The sequence below is a fragment of the Erpetoichthys calabaricus genome, chromosome 7 (assembly GCF_900747795.2).
Source record: "Erpetoichthys calabaricus chromosome 7, fErpCal1.3, whole genome shotgun sequence".
NCBI lineage: Eukaryota > Metazoa > Chordata > Cladistia > Polypteriformes > Polypteridae > Erpetoichthys > Erpetoichthys calabaricus.
In genome coordinates this window covers 130,465,541-130,485,619 of record NC_041400.2, presented here as the reverse complement: position 1 = coordinate 130,485,619, position 20,079 = coordinate 130,465,541, and the positions used below count along the sequence as shown (strand labels likewise).

Below are 20,079 nucleotides of genomic sequence, written 5' to 3'. Positions count from 1 at the left end.
AATGTTGATATTGATCAAATAGCAAAGGCATAAATTATTCTATTTAATATGCATTTATGAAAATTTTATTTTAATTTTGTCACTAATACATACATTTTGTATTAATGCAAGGATATAGTTATAAAGATCAATGTTTTTTACTCTTCACTTAAGTATTTAGTTGTGGCTGAGCAAAATAAGTGGGCAAGTAAAAACAATACTTAGAAGCACTATTATACCTTACACCTGCTGACAAAATAGCCCCAGAACTTTCTTGACATAGTCTATGCGAGGAGGACAAAAGCATCAAGACTCGGCATAGAAAATATTTAACTATCACTCGTCCTCCCAATTTCAGTTTTTCTTAGTGAAAATTTGTTTCACTGAAAGATGTGGCTATCATAGCTAACACATCGGCACTTGGGAGAAATACTCATTTGTTAAGACAACAACCCCGTGCAAGCAAATAGACCTGCACAGTATAAAACAAGTACAAACACACAGAAACCAAATGAGGGCACAATTCAAGTGAAATAAGTGAAATAATGCTAAATGTTTGAGGGGGAAAACCCCACAATGAAATCCTTAGAAAATAAAAAGCAAATGTAGAGATGACTGGATGTATGGAAAGCTCATGATCAGTAAACGCTGCTTTCTTCAACAGTTGTAACAGGTTTCTCAGGAGAACTTGATGTAAGTCTAACAGACAAGTGTCAAAAAAGGTCACTAAAGGACAGGGCACTAGGAATGATTTAGTGCCTGAGAAACACCAACAACTAATAAGCCAGATTCAGAACTACAGTGATCCCTCGCTATATCGCGCTTCGCCTTTCGCGGCTTCACTCCATCGCGGATTTTATATGTAAGCATATTTAAATATATATCGCAGATTTTTCGCTGCTTCGCGGGTTTCTGCGGACAATGGGTCTTTTAATTTCTGGTACATGCTTCCTCAGTTGGTTTGCCCAGTTGATTTCATACAATGGACGCTATTGGCAGATGGCTGAGAAGCTACCCAACTTACTTTCTCTCTCTCTCTCTTGCGCTGACGTAGGGGGGTGTGAGCAGGGGGGCTGTTCGCACACCTAGACGATAGGGACGTTCCTACCTTGTGTGTGCAGCTGCTTCCTGAAGGACATGCTGCACGGTGCTTCGCATACTTAAAAGCTCAAAGGGCATGTATTGATTTTTGTTTGAAAAACAAACTCTGTCTCTCTCTCTCTCTCTCTCTCTCTCCCTGCTCCTGACCGAGGGGGTGTGAGCTGCCGCCTTCAACAGCTTTGTGCCGCGGTGCTTCGCATACTTAAAAGCAAACAGCCCTATTGATTTGTTTGCTTTTCTCTATCTTTCTGACAGACTCTGCTCCTGACGCGCACTCCTTTTGAAGAAGAAAATATGTTTGCATTCTTTTAATTGTGAGACGGAACTGTCATCTCTGTCTTGTCATGGAACACAGTTTAAACTTTTGAAAAAGAGACAAATGTTTGTTTGCAGTGTTTGAATAACGTTCCTGTCTCACTACAACCTCCTGTGTTTCTGCGCAAATCTGTGACCCAAGCATGACAATATAAAAATAACCATATAAACATATGGTTTCTACTTCGCGGATTTTCTTATTTCGCGGGTGGCTCTGGAACGCAACCCCCGCGATGGAGGAGGGATTACTGTATTAAAATTTACAGATAAAGCTAGTGAAGTCCAACGGTTTTTGTCCAAAACTAAAACATACAGTGGGTACAGAAAAGAATCACCCCCTTCAAAATATTCCTTTTTTTTGCTTTACAGCCTTAAATGAAAATACACAAACCAATATTTTTTCCAGCTTTACTTACTCAATGCAATCTATAACATCCAAGTGAAAGATATCACAGCTACAGTTCAGAAGAAATTTAAAAAATAAAAAAAAAATAAATACCGAGATTAATAAAGGGTTACCCCCTCCTAAACAATATTTGTAAACTCAGCCAGGTGTAAGTAACCACCATTTCCCTTGCAAACCATTGTTACTGGCTTCCACCTGTGATCAGCTGTAATCAGTGTGATTAGTGAATCATAAAAACAGCTGTTCCTGGAGCATTCCCTTGCTTGGTAGTGCAAATGACAGCAAACAACTGACTATGGGTGGCAAGCTACTTTCAAAAGACCTCAGGGATAGAGTTGTGGACAGACATAAGGCAGGATATGGATACAAAAAAAATCTCAAAGGCTTTATCAATCCCAAGGAGCACAGTAAATTCCATGATCAAGAAGTGGCAAGTGTTTGGTACTACCAGGTCTCTCCCTGGATTTGGCTGTCCCTCCAAACTGAATGGAAGAGCAAGGAGGAAACTGGTAAAAGAGTCTACCAAGAGGCCAATGGCCACTTTGAAGGAGTTACAGGATTTTATGGCAAATAGTGGTCATTGTGTGCATATGACAACAATTTCACAAGCGTTCCACAATTGTGGCTTAAGCCACTTTTCAAGAAAGGCCACATTAAAGCTTGTTTGAGCTTGGCCAGAATGCACCTTGAAGATTCTGATGCCAAGTGGAAAAAGGTCTTACGGTCAGATGAGACCAAAATCGAACTATTTGGCCTCAATACCAAACGGTACACCTGGTGGAAATCCAATGCAGCTCACGTTCCACAACACACCATACCTACAGTAAAGCATGGAGGTGGCAGCATCCTGTTGTGGGGGTGTTTCTCTGCCGCAGGGGCCTGGGGCTCTCGTTAGGGCAGAAGGATAAATGGATGGGGCAAAATACAGCAAAACTGACCACACAGAGGCTGAAGGCAAAAAAAGTGAATGTCCTTGTGTGGCCCAGTCAGAGCCCAGACCTAAATCCCATTGAAAATCTGTAGAAAGATTTGAAGATAGCACTCCACTAACGCTCACCATCCAATTTGACCGAACTTGAACAGTTCTGTAAAGGAGAGTGGGCAAATATTGCTCAAGATGTGCAAATTTGAAAGAGAAGTATCCCAACAGAATCAAGGCTGTCATTAAAGCAAAATGTAGTTCAACAAAATATTGACATTGGGGGTGATCCTTTATTAATTAATGTCAGAATGTCTTGTTTTTGATTTTTTATATTTTTTCTTAACTGTAGCTGTGATATCTTTCACTTGGATCCTATAGGTTGCATTGAGTAAGTAAAGCTGTGAAGAAATACTTTGTGTATGTGTCTCCATTTAAGGCTGTAAAGCAAAAAACGGAATATTTTGAAAGGGGCGATTCTTTTCTATACCCACTGTATTATAAATGTATTCCAATATAGTGTCACCTGTATGTTAATATTAACGCAGTAGCTACATTACCTCCTCTTCCACGTGGTCTTGTTGCAAAACCACCTCTGCCTCCCCACTGTTGCTGTTGCTGTTGATACTGCTCTTTGGACATGGCAACTTTAATTTCACACTGTCAAAAGAATAAATAAATAAATAAACCCAGTAATTTCTAGATTTCTCTAGCTTCAAAAAATAAAAATACATAACATAGACCACAGTAAATAGTACATTGTAATGAGGTCTTGATTAGTAATTAGCCTTCTGAGCTAATGAGTATGGATATTGATCCATACTCAAACAATTTTATTCACAAAATATTCCAAAGCAAAACAATTACCTACAATAGACATTACTAACACTTACAAGACTTTATTCTTTCTAAATGATACTGTGAATATTTTGAAAAGCATTAGCTTTCAAATACCTCTTTCACTGTATTACTAAAAACTTTAGTCTCAAAATAACCTACTTTACTTAGTCCAACATTATGGTATTTCTTTTCCATGATCTTCTTCACAGGTTCTTCTTCTTTAAATGTTATAAAGCAGAACCCTCGCCTTTTATTTGTCTTGTTTTCCATGGGCAACTCTATTGAATCCACCTACAGTAAAACAAAAACCCAAATTATTTCACAATAATAATATTGCATGGATACACAGTCATGTAATATTCACCTACAGTATCTCTAGTACAGAATTGAGAATATTTCTTAAAAAATATTCATTCAAAATTGATCCTAATACACTAAGCAATAAAAGAAATATTTGTGTTTGTAAAGCAAGAGGCTTAGTAGAACACCGACCACAGCCTGTGTTGATTTGCTCATTTGTTATTATATACGGGCTAAATTTTAAAATCATTTATAAAAGAAAAAAGTGCCACCCATAAATTCACAAGGATAATGGAATTATGTGGTGTTATATTTTTAGATATGTAACATAGGGTTTGAATATTAACAGGTAGCCATGAGGAAATGGGGATTGGCTAATGCTTACTAAGCATTTCTTTTTATTTAGGGCAATAGATATCAAAATAGTTGGGGGTGTCTGAACAGGCACAGGATATACAGTATGAAATAATGATGAATAAGGCCAAAAATGACAAACGTCAACTTTAAGAATAAATATTCATATTTAAAGAGGTTCATAATGTAAATTGAAAATAAAACTCCACATCTTTTGCCAGCACTTAGTGATTTTATAAAACATGTATCCTTGAGTTGCAGGAGGCCTGTCTTGATAGGACTGGCACAAGACAAGTAGCAAACATGGACAGCATGACAGTTCATCACAAGCTCACTCAGCACAAACCCACTGGGTCAATTTAGGGTCGCCAACTATTCTAACATACATGCCTGTGGGGATGTTGGGTATCACCTTAAGTTATATATAAAAAAAAAAAACTCAGCTATACCTTGAAATAGATAAAATACATGTATAATCTGTAATGGATGAAACAATTTCACACCACAGAATTCCAAGTAAGATGGTATCTCAAACTAAAGTTTATTTCTTATCCTTATAACCAGAGACACAAACTAAAATCCAGTTCCAAATTTTCCATTACTCTATTTTTATTTCTGAACCTGAACAGGAAAATGCCCTTATGAAAGAAAACTACTACTTCTAATGGGAAATTATTTTATCTCACAATGTATTGTTAGGTTATCCTTACTTGCATTCTTATCCACATAATTAATTACTCAGGTTAAATAAAAAGAATGCAAGATAATGTATTGGGCTTCAATCCACATAAAGGAACTACACAAAATAACAAACTACAACCTACAAACTAAACACTTCTATATTAATAAAAAAAAAAATCAGTAATTAAAAAAAAGAAATCAATTATACTAATTAAGACATTTTGGAGGCATAGGATGTTTATATTAGTCAGCAGTGGTAGCACATATTTGATTTCTATTTACATGTACTCAATCAAGATCATCATAATAAAATGTTTTCAGGTGCAACAGAGACAAATTGTAATATATTGCTAAAACTTATAATTGTTTTCTATTATGTATGATGCATTAAACCAGACACAAGTATACATTAATACAGCAAAACAAACTGTATAATGATTATAGTCATCTACAAGTTTTAGAACAAAAAGGAGAACCCCCTATTTCTCAACAAAATGTGTGGTCAATACTAACCTTAATCAAAATTTTCCTTGAGCTTCTATAAAGACGCAAGTATGAGTAATTGAGAATTTAGATATAGTCAAGAATAAAATGAAAACTGAACTTAAATATTTTATAATCACAAAACTAAAACTTTATTTTTAAATTATGGCCACCCATTGCTTTATTGCAGTATTAAATTTCACTGGAACACAAAAATTGGTATGACTGCCACTTGAAGAATTAGTGGTGTGTGTTCTACTTCCAGTAAAGAAACACTCTTGGAAAACTAGTCATGCGCCACACCCCATAGGACATGTATAAAAGGAGCCTCTGGCTTCTCACAAATAATGCAGACTGCTGCAATGAAGAACAAATGCAAAACTAAGAGCAAAACAGAAAAGAAACAACATGCTTCATTGAATATACTGAACATTATCAAGTGGATATATACAGTATATTCTGCCATGAATTTTTTCTTTGTTTAAAAGAAATAAAAAAAATCAGAGAGATTGAACAAATAAGGCAATATAGATAATACAGTAAAAGAGAAGTATCGTACCTCTCCAAAACCACCAAAATATTCTCTAATTTTTTCTTCAGGTGTATCTGGAGAAAGGCCTCCAACAAATATCTTCTTAACAGGTTCTTTTGTTTTCATTGCCTTTGCTTTTTTAGGATCGATGACTTTTCCATTTAGTTTGTGTTCCTTTTGCTCCATCACCTAGAAAATAAAAACACCATGTAACATTAACTCTTAACAGTTAACTCTTTAAAGCCTATATCATTAGGTGATGTTAGATACATACATATAAATTTGCTTCAAAATGAGAACTATTAAATTGTGTTCCTTAAAAAATTAGTATGTGTACCAAAGGCAATACAAAATATTCAACTCTGAATTATGAAATTTGCCATTTGGACATGATCTCTTACAGTCTTTTGAGTAATCATTGCTTATCATGTCATTTCCATGTTATGAATAACCAGGGTAACAAATATTTAACTGCTAACTCAAGAAATCACAACAGATCAAATTAAGCAACAATAAAAAGCAATTCAAATAAAGTTGAATTTTCATTTCATCCAATACGTTTAACCTCAACTTTTGTTTCCTATCATTCTCCTTAGCAAAACCCACCTGGCACCTACACTGACTGCCACATCAAGCAAAATTACATTAACCATGCAGGTACTTCTCCACCAACTGACAGACTAGACAGTAAAAGATTTCTCTTTCAAAACTATAGTCAAATACACTAATTTCAAGCAAATTTTAATGTTCTTAACAATACTGTAATCCAGTTTAATATCAAAAATAAAAATGTTGTCAACTATTAGGACTTTTTGTGCAGCATATTGGATGGCCAAGCTTGAAAACATTTTCACTTTTCAAATCAATCAGTTTTTATGTTTTGTGTTCAGTTACATAAGCATAGAGAAACTAGGCATGCAAGGCCTAAATACTCGTATTTGCAAATACTGTAAATGTCAATCTTTCTCAAATCAGTGACTCGAGTCTTATCCTATCATATCTTTCACACAGCATACTGTATGGTTTCTGCTTACAATCCAAGAAAGATGCCACAATGCTGTGTCACAAGGGAGAACAAAACATCCTTATAGAGTGCTTCTTCCACACAGGCTTCTATCAATGTTACAAAAATAACATCAAAAAAATGTTTTTATTTGGGCAAAGTGCCTGTTATTTATTTATATTTAAAGCAAAGCACCATTAACATAAATTATTTCGTTTTTTTCAGCAAGGAGTAAAAATACAGACATTAAACAAGCATGGCTCACTAGATACACGAAAATGCCAAATATGTGAAAAAGAATATTGCCATTTAGTCGGCTTACTAACATTTTCATTGAGGGTAAGTAAAATGTTTTAGAGGCCAGATGTTTTGCTAGCTATGGGGAAACTAAATTTTGAAGACATTTATCTAAATAGTCTATCTCACACTAACTACATAATATATATGTTTTTTTTTTACAAAAACAAAACTGAATGGGAGTTCCTCTCTTATGTATTTGTTTACATGCTTAGTGGTCAGTTTTTGCCACCCTGGGAGATATGCAAATCACAGCTTTATAACTGTAGGTTTAAATAATTACTTTAATGAATGAAATAAATAATCAAAACAAACAGTTACTAATTACATCATCACAATAAGTGGGAGTTCTTTGTGGTCATTCACAAACAAAAAGTCAAACTCAATATAAATCACCTGAAGTTCACCTTAGCCAAACAATACTCAAGTTTCTACAAATCTAGGTAAAATGTTGCCCTTTTATCTTCCTGGATTTTTTTTTTTTGAGTTCTATAACATTGTTTTCATATTTGCTAAAGGTATTGAGTTAAAAAAAAAATAACATTTAAAAAGAGAAACAATCTTACTTTATAAGGAAAAATGATGAGGATTAGAAAGTATTAATACATAATATGTATGTTCATGTTGTTTATTTTGCAACTATCTTATAAAAGATCTTTTACAGCGATTCCTTCAAAATGAATACGCAATTGTGGCTTTCTGACAACACAAAATTAAGAATGCACAAAACCAAGCCATGCGGACTAAACAAACTCAACTATAATACGGTTTGTTTAGATGTTGTTACTTAAATATGTCATACCTTATCGACGCTGTCTGCTTCTTTAAATAATACAAAGCCAAATCCCCGCGATCTTCCAGTGATGGGATCCAATTTTAGTGTGCAGTCTACAACTTCTCCAAACTTGGAAAAATAATCTTTTAGATCCTTCTTTGTGGTATCCCAGCTGAGCCCACCTACAAACATTTTCCTGTTGAAAGAGGTTTCACTGTTTATTCTAGTGCAAATTTAAAGGCACAGACTTTATTCTTATTACATCTTCGTAACTATTGAGCAAAATAGGAAGTATTTCCCCAAACAACTGGCATTTGCAAAAACAAAAAAAAAACTTTTCTGTTACAAAGAGATTTTCAACAGTCAGCATCATCCATTAATAATACAGGGCTATAGTGCAGATGATCATGCCAATACTTTTTTTTAGGGTCTTTCAATGTTAAAAATGGAAAAACAAAATACTGTGCCACCTAGATCTTTACCAGTAGACCAAAAAATTATGTACAACCTTTAGTTTACCACTATAATCATGAACAATAGTACATTCTTTGACTTTTAACTGTATTTTCATTCACGTCTTTGTTTGTTGACATGTTGACCTTTGACCAAGTGAATCCTCCAAGTTATGGGACATGGCAGGAGTCATAACTTCAGTCTCTCTTGTTTTCAGCTTTATATCAACAGTCTTATTTCACACAATTGACAACCTTGTCTGTGACCTCTTTCTACTCCAGATATTTTTTTTTATTATTATTTAATACAAAGAACTTAGGGATCCCAATTTTTTTTTTTTGAGGAATTGAATAGGAAATGTCATGCATATGCTGTACATTTGTACTTTAGCATGTGTTCCTTCCGGGGCAGGAAATAATTTAAGACACAATGTTTGCCCCCACAGATTGAAACCAAGAGTAGTTTGCAAAATATAAAAGAACATCTTACTTTATCATAACAGTGAAAGTGACTTGTTTAGACACATTAATTGCAGAACAAAAAATAAAAATTAAGCAGTGTACATTCAATTTTCTGTCTTTTTATTAAATAATGTTAAAACATGAACAATACATTGATTAAAAAACAAAACATGGTATGTATAATTCAGTGGTAATTAATGTGTTTCAGACCACAGACCAGTTAGCTAAACTTAAAAACAAGACAGTTCACCTACATGTGACAACAGGCATATGATAGCACAATTCAACATTACAATTGACACATGTAATAAAAGTCTTTACTTGAAATATACTAATATTCTAGTCCAGTGTTGTTGGCTCTACATTTCAAAGTCCCGAAACTCAGTCAGTCAACACACTAACATGCAGCCTGACAGTCAACATGGGCAAAGAGTTAAAGGATTGAGGTGGGCTCTCTAGGCTGACATGAAGGCGAATTTAAGGAAGACCTACAAAGTAACTGATAAAAGTTTAAATACATAGGGAACAGGTCTGAAAATGTATCAGAAAGAGAGATGGAGATCAAAACAAGTCAACAAAAATGGAGTAGATGTTGTTACTATACTACAGGGAGTCAAACTAAGATCCCTGAGGGCAACAGTGGCTTTAGGTTTTCATTACAGCCACTTTATTAGTAACTAATTAATTATGCTAAAGAAACAAACTTCTTCTGCCTTGATTTTAATTAACTTACTTTTTAGTTTTCAAACCTTTTTTTTATCCTTTACCAATGGCTAAACAATAACAAGATGCAATCTGGACCAACTCCTTATGGGGAAAAAATCATTCATTTTGGGGACATTCTTCTCTTTGACCCTAATTATTTCTGTTGCTGGTTCTCTTTAATTAGGTTTAAAAAATTTGGCCTTTTCACAAAACTGAGCCTCATAACAGTGTGAAACTCCCATTCTTTATTAGACCTAATTAATCTGTGTTAACATCTAAGGGGAAAAAGCTTAAACTTTCTGTATTAAGTACAGGGCAGTAACCAAGCCTGGGTGAGTTGATTGCACACGTACCCATATTTACTTATTATACAGGGCTACATATTTGGTAAGCAGGATAAAAAATTGAACTTCTCTTGCCTCTGTGAGTTTGTGTCTAGAACCTGTATATCCCAAATACAGCATACCGAGGATGAAATTCCTCGTTGGCTGACCCTATTGTTGCCAGCAAACCAGCAAACATGATGTAGAATTTGCAGATGCCAGGGCTTCTCTCTCTGGGATTCATTATAAGAGTAACTGAAATACACCCACAAGCCTGACTAATTAGCCCAAAGAGACAAAAACAGTCTGTATGAGGTATGTTTCACATAAAAAAAATTTGTAATGGCTGGTGTGAGCATGAAGTATAAGAATGCAATTCTAAATAGTAGAATGCACTACATTAAATAAGACACATATAAACAACTGGGCAAATGCTATTCAAATATAAACAAATATTTATACAAGCATAACAGTAAATGTACAGACCCATCCAATAACCCATTTTATGTAATCCCAAGACTAGCTCTAGAAAAAGGCAGGGCAGGCACCAGCTTAAGGGCACCATGGCATATCCAAGCTCTAGAACCCCCCCAAACCATAACAACCCATTTGATTATCCAAGCAAATGCTAGTGTATCACATAGTATGTAACTTTATGGGGACCCTCCCTGATCATCAATATCACATACTAAAATGAACATGCTCTGATATGTAAGGGGCACAGGCTCTTAGATGCCATATAATACAAAAATGAATGAGCTGCTACCTATATTTATAGATGACACATAATACTAGTATCAATATGCTCCTATTTTCAGGGTGGACCAGTCCTCAACTAATACCTTATGTAAAACTCACTAAGCTTTGCAAGAAGGAACAAAATGTTGATAACCCATTGTTGTGCCAGTGATTGTGCTCCAATGTAATATTTTTTGTAAGACTTTTCGGTGGGCACCATTAGTCAATGTGACCTTGAGGTGCCACATACCCTTCAGCTGGCCTAGCTTACAAGTACATGCTGGCAGCATCATATACAAGACAGAAACCATCTCAGATGAGATTCCAAATGGTAGTAGGATGATGTTTTGCACACCCTAATCACTTTATTACTAATGCAAAATGAAAACAGCAAATAAGACCTGCCAGGGATGAACTTCAGAAATTTCAACAGGAGTTATGTTTATGCTGCTGTGCCTACCAAGATAGTATCAGTTAAACACACTTTTACACCAAAGATAGAAAGGTGAACTGTATACAGTATTGCTGTTGTTTACTAAAAAAAACTGAAAATATATGTATATGAAGAAGAATCTTTTTACATAAAAACACAGAAGTAACAAGCAGAGTAGCCACAAATATGGTTAATAAAACTGGCTACCTCACAGCAGCCATGATCATGATAAATATGGGTAGCTATAAAAAAATTAAGCAAACTGTATCACAAAAATTACATCTGCAAGATTTCATAATTTGTTCTATATGTATAAATAAGTGTGTGTGTGAGGGGGAGGGGGGGGAGAGAGAGAGAGAGAGTACTACTGCACGGCCTTTTTGGCAGGTACAAGGAGGGGAGCAAAAGAATGACGTATGAAGGTGCGCGATGCGGCATTACAGAGGGACTAAACCACGCCCATAGAACGAGAGGGTGTGGCCATCATTCTGTAGCATCTCGGATCTCCGCTAAATGTCAGATTACGAATTGCCAGTGTAACGCCGCAGAGGCGGCGGCACAAGAGGATTCTTCACCATAATAAATTCACACACTTAGAAAGAAACTGTTATATTGCCGATATCTGTCGAGATTAAAACGAAACATTTTTAAAGTTTCAAAATGTCGTCCGGCTTCTCACGTGGGTGGTTTAATTTTTACAGGTACTGATAAAAGGATGACATGCATTAAACCAAATAAATCGTCGTGTGGCAAATTAAAGGGAGGGCACACGTTTACTAACATCAACATACGCTAAAGTCAGATAATTATAAATAAATAATGGTGCTAGCCGGTAGAAGGAACAGACAAATTGGGAGCATCAAGAGTTGACTGTACCCATTTCATTAAAACATTCAAAGAGCCAGGCGTGCCACTGTTCCCACTCTCACCCTTCGTCTTCTTCGTTTTTACTGGCATCGATTTTGGCTCCCTCCGAGTCTCCGGAGGCGCTTTCCACCACTGCTTGAACCTCTCCGCAGCTGTCTGCCGCCGCCTCCTCCATCTTCAACACCGCCTCCTCTCCGACGTGTTGCTCCTCGGACATAGCGGTCGTTCTGTGGCTTGTTAAGGTGTTTAATGTCGAGTAAAGCAGAGATATATTCTAAATAAATAAATAAAAAATAAACACACGAGAACTTCTTCTCGGGTTAGATTTCTAGATCTTTATTTATTCCGAGCCGCACAGACTAATGGCGCCGATCACAAAATGGCGGCAACTCGGAAGTGACGTCTTCGACGTCCTTTCGTTACAGGCGCTTCCTTGATGACAATACCTCAACGTCAGCAGACATTTTTTTTAATAGAACGTCTGCGCTCATGCGCATCGCCACAACACAATCTTCGTTTCGAACTGCAGGTAATTAGCGATTCTTTATCATCTTTAGACCAGTTTTCTGAGAACCCGTTTCTTGTGGCAAACTGACCCCGATCTTGAAGTGCAAGTTTTGTTTGCATCTTTGTGTTAATCTTAGCAAAATACCGAACATCTTAGTTTTGGCTTTATTGTGTCACCACGATTACTACGTTTAATACTTTTCAGCATGTGAATCTTTGGCATAGCCAGGTTGCCCCCGAAATACTAACGCTAGTATTTAATCAACCCATCCTTCATTTTATTTACATACATGACATTTTAAGCGACCATACCCCAGCAAACGATGCGGGAGCTCGAGCCATTTCGTGACGCGTCCTACTGAGGGCGAACAACGAACATGGAAGGGCCGAGACCCTAGAGAGAGAATCGCCAGTAATCCTAACCTGTGCTGTCTTTGGCATGTGGGATGTAATTCGCAACCAAGACACTAGATCTGTGAAGCACTGGTGCTTAATATCCTGTCTTGGAAAGCTTTAACTACATGTTTGAGAAAACATTCCTAACATCCATATTACAAGTGATCTTCAGCCGAGTTTGCTGGGATCAGAGACGGTACTCGCACGCAAATACACACGTTTAAAAGTAATTCTTTAAATGTACTTTTCTAGGTGGTATGGTGCCTTATACAACTATTACTTGACAAAGAACCGTCTCAATCTGGGAAGGGTTATTCAGGCTTCCAAAAGGTTCGTAATAGATACACATTTTAATGCATGTAAGATAATCATGAAAACCTGAATTTATAATGTACATCAAATCAGAAATCAAAACAAAGACAACGCAGGTTAGTTTGGTGATGTTTATCCTCACAGGTGGCGCAGGGGTAGTACTGCTGCTTTGCAGTAAAGAGATTGTGGGTTTGCTTCCCGGGTCCTCGCTGTGTGGAGAGCGCTTCGAGTAGTGAGAAAAATCGCAATTCCTTACATTTATATAATGTTCAACTGACCGCCGGAGTCGCGTGGTCACCAGGGGATAGGCTTATTAGTGCCTTGCACCAGATGCTTCGGTTATGTGGTTAAAGGATCTGGGCTGGTACCTCGAAGGATGCCGGTTCGACTCCGACCAATAACGTAAATTATAATGCTTGCTGGGATAGGCTCAAGTTACCCAAAACTCCTGCTCAGCATAGTTTGTTTAAACACCTTGTTACACTCAACCTAAAGAAATTTCTTGAATAGTTTCCATCATATATTTGCTAGCTGTTAATTGTCCATAGCAGGAACAGATCCTCTCATGGCTTGATTTCATATGTTGAACGTGATCAAGTGACTTCAGGGTTGCTAACCTAAACACACACACGTAGAGACGTCCCTCTGAAGAAAACATTTTCTGTACCAGTTTTGTAAATTGTACAATTTCATGCATTTACTGCCCGTTGACCACTTTCTGGTCAAATTTGGGACGTGAAATTACAAGCACCACTTGTTATAGTACAATATCCAAAAACCCAGATGTGATCACTTTCCTTCCACCTTATAGCAATGTTGGGTCATTATGAAACACTTTACAGTATAGCCAATAGTTGGAACTATAAAACACATTTAGAGTTGGACAAACTAACAATTATTCAGTAAAATGAATTCCGGTGTACATAACCCATGTATTTCTTTTTACAAGCCTGGTTAGGTCAACCTGACAGCTCTTGTGGTTTGTTGTACAAGGCAGTTATTTCCCAAATAAATCAGTGTATTTAAAATGTTAGCATGCACACAAAAGAAAACCATAAAAGTGCAGTTTTATAGATCCAAGGCTTGCTACAGACTACAAAGTCACTCGCTCTGGTCAGTACTGATTCCACCATTACCCCAAATATGACATTGATGTTAGTAAAAAGCCAACACCAAGACAAATTTTATTGATCACTTTAACCAACTTTGATTATTCAAGTCAGTGCCTATTACATTTAGATGAGAGATTACAATCTTTCTTGGAAACACCACCTTAAGGTAGATTTGGCATCATTTAAATTTGCACCAAAAACTACTCCACAGAAAGTGTGAACTGGACCCAGAAATAAAATGGCAGCATAAGTCTTCAAAAAATATTTAACCTCTTGGCAAATCAGTATTTGCTAGAAAATAATCCTCATACCAATTACTTAACTCATTTAAAATGTGCATCAATTAGTACCAGTATTAATAAGCTAAATGCCACCAATTAATTTCATGGTCCAGTATAGTTTGCAGTAAGTGAATTTCAGGAACAGCCGTCAATTAAAAAAATCAATTAGGCAGGCAAAGACAGCATTTGTTGTAATAAAATAGAAAACTTGTTTACCATATTCTAAAAATTTCCAGATAAAAAAAAAAAAAAAAGCTTATTAGTAAATAATGACAAAGCAACACAGGATCATTCCCCCTTTAATTTTCTCTTGGTTGCAAAAAAATGAGTTACATAAAAAGGAACAGAACACATTACAAAACAAATAAGAATTAACAACAGCCACATGGCAGATGGGAAAAATTTCAGTAACAAAATTAGAAATTCTGAATGGCTATTTACAAACTGGACACTTGCTGTAACACCATGTATGATGAACTTGTTTATAAACAAAAGGTCATCAAAAAAAAATTTTTTTTTAAAAGGACTAGAATCTCTCTGCTACCAGGAAAACGAGCAGAACCACCATCCGAATCTCCCACCTGTAAGAAAAAGATAAAATGCATGTTAGGAAATAACAGAAAATGATACTAAAGGTGTCGAAAGTTGCATTAACTTCTTTTGCTGTCAACTTTCATTCTTACATTTATTTTCAAATTAAAGATCATATGTACACCATTCTAAGTTAATAAATTAAAACTACTTGTAAAATATGCATCTTCCCAACTTGCTGTCAAAAATGACAATTTATTCCCAAAGATTTCACAATTCAAAAATATATGGCATAAGATTTACTTTCAAAGGCCTGTTTACATATGATCTTTAACAAACTATTTTAAGATTTGAGATCTTGTTTATCGTTTGATGGTTTCTCTATCAGCTATGAAGAAAAAAGCAAGCATTAAAGTTTAAGCAATTAAAAAAATTATCACAGAAGGTCCAGAACTGAAATAAAAACATGACTCTAAAAATAAAGAGAATACAATTAAACATGAAAGTGATTTAAGATTTTATTTTTAAATAGAATCCTGCAAAAAACAATTTATAAATTGTTAAAAAAACCATTTTCAAATAAAGTCTGTAGTTTCCATTTTAATCTTTACGCTGGTACAGGAAGTTGGAAGAGACCATACCACAGGACAGCGTTTTCTTGTGCATGCCTTGCTCTCTGCCCGCTATGTGCGACCCCCAGAGAATGACGTGGTCAGGGTGACACACGGCCTGCAATGAAGTTCCCGCTGGCAGGTACAAACAAGGTACAATATCAGAGTTAGGAAGAAAAAAGTAGGTCCTTAATTTGTACCCTTTAGCAGTACTTTACCTGTTAACATTGCTAAAAAGTCTCTTTTTAAGTTATCTCCTTAAGAAAAACCTGTTATCAAAACAAAAACTACAGAAAAACGCTTATGTTTTTCTGGAGGCTAGAAGACAAAACTGCTAACCGAACTGTTATGTTAAAGATCTATAGACATAAATTTAAACAACACACTCAAAAAAAGCTATATGCATGGTTAAAAATCACCGTGAAAACTTCAGCTTTTAAAAAGTAGTTTGAGGGTTGTCTATTGATCTTTAAAGTTACATTTAGTTAAAAATCATCTCTATAATAGTTAAATTATTCTTACCTAAACTTCAAAATCAGATTCAATTCAGTATGGCTGGTAATTATTTTGATGAGTTGTCCCTCCCCTGGATGCTTTGCCATAACTACTTTGTTGACCTAGAGAACAAAGTGTAAATGAAAAAGAAAAAAAAGGGGGGGGGACTTTTAAAACAATACAGATTACAGCACCCGATACAGCTATTTCACTTAAGGATATATTTACACCTATAGTCAATACAATATAATACAAACTAAGCTGTACTGTCTTATCACTCGAGCCTTGCAATCCACACGTTCTCAGCAAAGCTCAATCTAAATTTACACTGAATGTTGGGCAAAAATGGAAGAAATCCGTATCTCATTTCTCCCTCTGTAGCTGACCCAAGTAATTATTCAATTTTGCATATGCATGGTGGCCACTAGATATTTAATTAGACCTTAAGGAGCTACATCAAATGAACGTTCTACACGCACACAAAAAATAAACAGCAATAGAAAAATATTAAATTACCATAGTAAATTTTGCCAACCTACCCAACAGCAAACTAGAATAAACTCCTATGAATAGTAAAATAATATTTTTGAATACAGAATAAGGAAGTGAAGACATTCAAAGACTACAAATTATACAACATGTACTGGGCTTATAATATGTTTATTTAGTTGCAGAATTTGAAAAAACACCTTGTGATGATCACAACTGACATCTTAATAAAGCCAGTTATTTATAATTAACAAACATCAACTGAACATACCATTGTAGTCACCATAATTCTGGCCATATCCATAGCTATTATAGTTATAACCAGAATAGTCGTAGCCACTGTATCCACTGTACCCTTGGTTGTATCCATTTCCATAACTTCCATAACCTTGACTGTAATAATTTCCATAGTTCTGGTTATAATTTTGACTTTGACCTGCTAAAATAAAAACAAACAAGGCTCATTCAAAAAGATCAAAACTACAACATATATGAGAAAAAAAAGAAGAAAAAAAAAAAAGACTTAAAACTTATACACATCATAATCCAGGCCAGTACTGAACTTGAAATGTGAAAAAGACTACTGTAATTTAACAAAAAACACTATAGTACTTTTAACAATTTATATGTGAAAGATGCAAAAGCTTTGTCAAGTCAAAAATTTGCACTCAAAAGAAAACAGATGCTTACCCCCCCTTCCGCGACCTCTTGATCCACCCCTGCCAAATGACCCTCTGTCACCCCTCTGTTGCTGCTGTCTGTAAACTTCTTTAGGTTGTGCTACTTTTATCTCACACTGCAAATAAAATCATTATATTAAAAATGGCCAGTTGCTTCCAAAAATAAATAAAGTAAACACACATGAATACCTTTCCAGATCCAATAACATGATATCTGTTTTCCAACAGCTTCTGAACTGGGTCTTCATCTGCATAGGTAACAAAACAAAATCCTCTCCTTTCATTAGTTTTTGTGTCCTTCGGGAGTTCAATACTTTCAATCTGTAAAAGAAACATTTTTTTCCTCAATTGTGGGAAATTTGTTTACCAGTCCCTATTTAGAATATTGCAAAGCCAAAATAACCTTTGTATATAGCTAGAGATGTGTTTCTCAGAATACATTTGTAACATTTAAATTTCAAATTAATATTTCACATGCTAACTCTTATGTGCAGCTAATGTGACTTTTAATCTAATTTTTCCTACAACAGGCTAAGATGGAGGGGAAAAAGACTGATAATACCTGCCACTAGCTCTATGCAGCTCAAAACAATCAAATGTTCAATTACAAAAAAAAAAAAAAAAAGGCCAGCAGAAATGGCAACTGACAAAATCAAGGCAGGCAACGAGGACCATGAGCTATGACAAACAAAATGTAAGGGATTTACACTCAGTGTAAAATGTATATATTCTTCTACACGTGTAGCTATTAATAACATCTCAGCATATTATCAATGCATAGACCACATAAATACATCCATCAAAAATATACCTGTCCAGGAAATCACTCAACTAACAATGTGGATCAATTCAGCACACCAATTGTATGATGGCGAGATTTATACATAGGTGGAATATGAAGTGCTTTAAACGTTCAACTCGAGAACTGCAGGAATCGTTCAAATTCTAAACAGCAAATTCCTTCAGGAAAACAAAGTTACTGACCGTTCCAAAACTTCCAAAATACTCTCTGATCTGATCTTCAGAAGTGTCTGGACTCAATCCTCCGACAAATACTTTCTTGGGGGGCTCTTTGCCTTTTATTGCCTTGGCTCTTTTTGGATCAATAAGCTTCCCGTCTAATTTATGTTCTTTCAATTCGAGGACCTAAAGGTTGGAGAAATAAAACACTTAACAAAACTAATAAACAGAGGTTTAAAGTGGTAAATGTTCTTGCACTTACCCGGTCAACACTCTCAGAATCTTTGAAAAGCACAAATCCAAACCCCCTCGACCTTCCTGTGATGGGATCTGTCTTGATTGTGCAGTCAACCACTTCCCCAAATCGTGACAGGTAATCCGTTAGATCTTTCTTGCTCGTGTCCCAGTTAAGCCCTCCAATAAATATTTTCCTAAAATTAAACAAATAATTTTTAAGAAATGCTTGTGTACGCAAAAATCTGCCATCTTTTTTAAATAAATAAACGGGACCCCTTTCCTGCAAATCATGAACTCCAAGGGCGACTACCACCTTTGATGTTACGAACCGTATATTATACATATATTAGGCAAAACGAAGTTTTGTTCATTGGTCGGAGAGAGTTTAGTCGCTAGTGCAAAACGCGGTCACCGCGCTAATCATTAAATGCGGCTATTCACTACTTGCACGCTAAAGCCGTCCATCATGGCGGAAAAGGTGGAGCATTAAATCGCCATACTGCAATCATGGCGCGACTGGTGTCACATGTTATGCGGCTCCCAAAAAGGTCCTGACGTAATTGAAACGCTGTCTGGCCACCCTCCCCCAATGACAAAAGTAGGTCAGCATTTCACCTACAATACAAAAAGTACGATTACTTCTGTTATGCCCAAAAAATTACGTTTCTCAAAATACATCAGCCCTGCATCGAAATAAAAGGAGAAGAAAGTAAATGTTCAAAAGGGCACATTTTTAAATCGCTCATTTTTAACCGTATACAGTCAAAAAACAATCTGCCTAAATAATCTAACTTTTCAACAGTTCATGTTCCGTTAGCAAGGTGAACAAAGTGCAAATTATCGCCATTTCCTAACGTTTCCACTGGCGCACAGAACGTCGCTTACCCATCGTCTTGCTGGTTTTTGCTGGCGTTGATCTTCGACCCTTCTGGAAATTCCTCCAAGTTAAGAGCGACCTGTCCTTCGGTCTCCATCATTATATACAAAGAAGGTTCAATGTATTAAAATAACTGAAACTACCTAAAAAATACTAGCCACCACGAAGAAGAATAAACGTGCACCACAACCCAGTGTAAAATGGCCTCGAGAAGGCTGCTGAAAGAAAAGTGAGTTACCGTAATAGAATCACGTGACAAACATGACCCAATCACATTCTGTCAATGATAGGCAATGGGCGGAGTTGAGGTGCGAGGATATCGCGTTATCATAGCAGGTTGGCTACAATGGCGCCTCTTGTTTTGCCTTAAGAATGTAGAGCATTATTGAAATTTCGTGTGGTTTCCCAGAGATCACAAATAACATGATGGTAACAAGACACGTATTAAAATAAAACCAGACAGTCAAATGTGATGGATTCAGTATTTTCTTACTTTTGTAATGAACTTGGTTGGAAAACAACTACAGTAAACCAATACTGAGCTCGTGTAGGTAACCGAAAGAACAAGTTTATCTTAGGCTGGAAAATCAGTAGCTCCACGGTCTTCGCCCCGCTCAAGATCTTAG

General features: G+C 36.0%; 2 protein-coding genes across 15 annotated transcripts in view; both read right to left on the bottom strand.

Annotated features, from left to right (window-relative positions):
• The window catches only part of hnrnpd (heterogeneous nuclear ribonucleoprotein D), a 15,930-nt gene extending 3,551 nt beyond the window's left edge, over positions 1–12,379 (bottom strand). For all 8 annotated transcript variants that reach the window (XR_007935397.1, XR_003716747.2, XR_003716748.2 and 5 more), the window contains exons 1-5: positions 12,028–12,379; positions 8,013–8,181; positions 5,938–6,099; positions 3,720–3,851; positions 3,281–3,380 (exon numbers count right to left, since the gene is read on the bottom strand). Coding sequence is in view for 4 of the 8 variants with exons in the window: in XM_028805385.2 (XP_028661218.1) it covers positions 3,281–3,380; positions 3,720–3,851; positions 5,938–6,099; positions 8,013–8,181; positions 12,028–12,182 (718 nt within the window). In the remaining 4 variants the exon portion in view is untranslated. The remainder of the gene's footprint in view (positions 1–3,280; positions 3,381–3,719; positions 3,852–5,937; positions 6,100–8,012; positions 8,182–12,027) is intronic.
• The window catches only part of hnrnpdl (heterogeneous nuclear ribonucleoprotein D-like), a 22,164-nt gene extending 2,484 nt beyond the window's left edge, over positions 1–19,680 (bottom strand). The window contains exons 1-9 of one of the 7 annotated variants that reach the window (XR_003716751.2): positions 19,462–19,679; positions 18,602–18,770; positions 18,364–18,525; positions 17,569–17,700; positions 17,390–17,495; positions 16,971–17,138; positions 16,238–16,332; positions 15,746–15,850; positions 14,857–15,154 (exon numbers count right to left, since the gene is read on the bottom strand). Coding sequence is in view for 5 of the 7 variants with exons in the window: in XM_051929685.1 (XP_051785645.1) it covers positions 16,262–16,332; positions 16,971–17,138; positions 17,390–17,495; positions 17,569–17,700; positions 18,364–18,525; positions 18,602–18,770; positions 19,462–19,553 (900 nt within the window). In the remaining 2 variants the exon portion in view is untranslated. Of the gene's footprint in view, positions 1–14,856; positions 16,333–16,970; positions 17,139–17,389; positions 17,496–17,568; positions 17,701–18,363; positions 18,526–18,601; positions 18,771–19,461 lie in introns of those variants that run through there. The other 6 variants (XR_003716750.2, XM_028805389.2, XM_028805390.2 and 3 more) reach the window with 6 other exon arrangements.
• Positions 19,681–20,079: the final 399 nt, after the last annotated feature.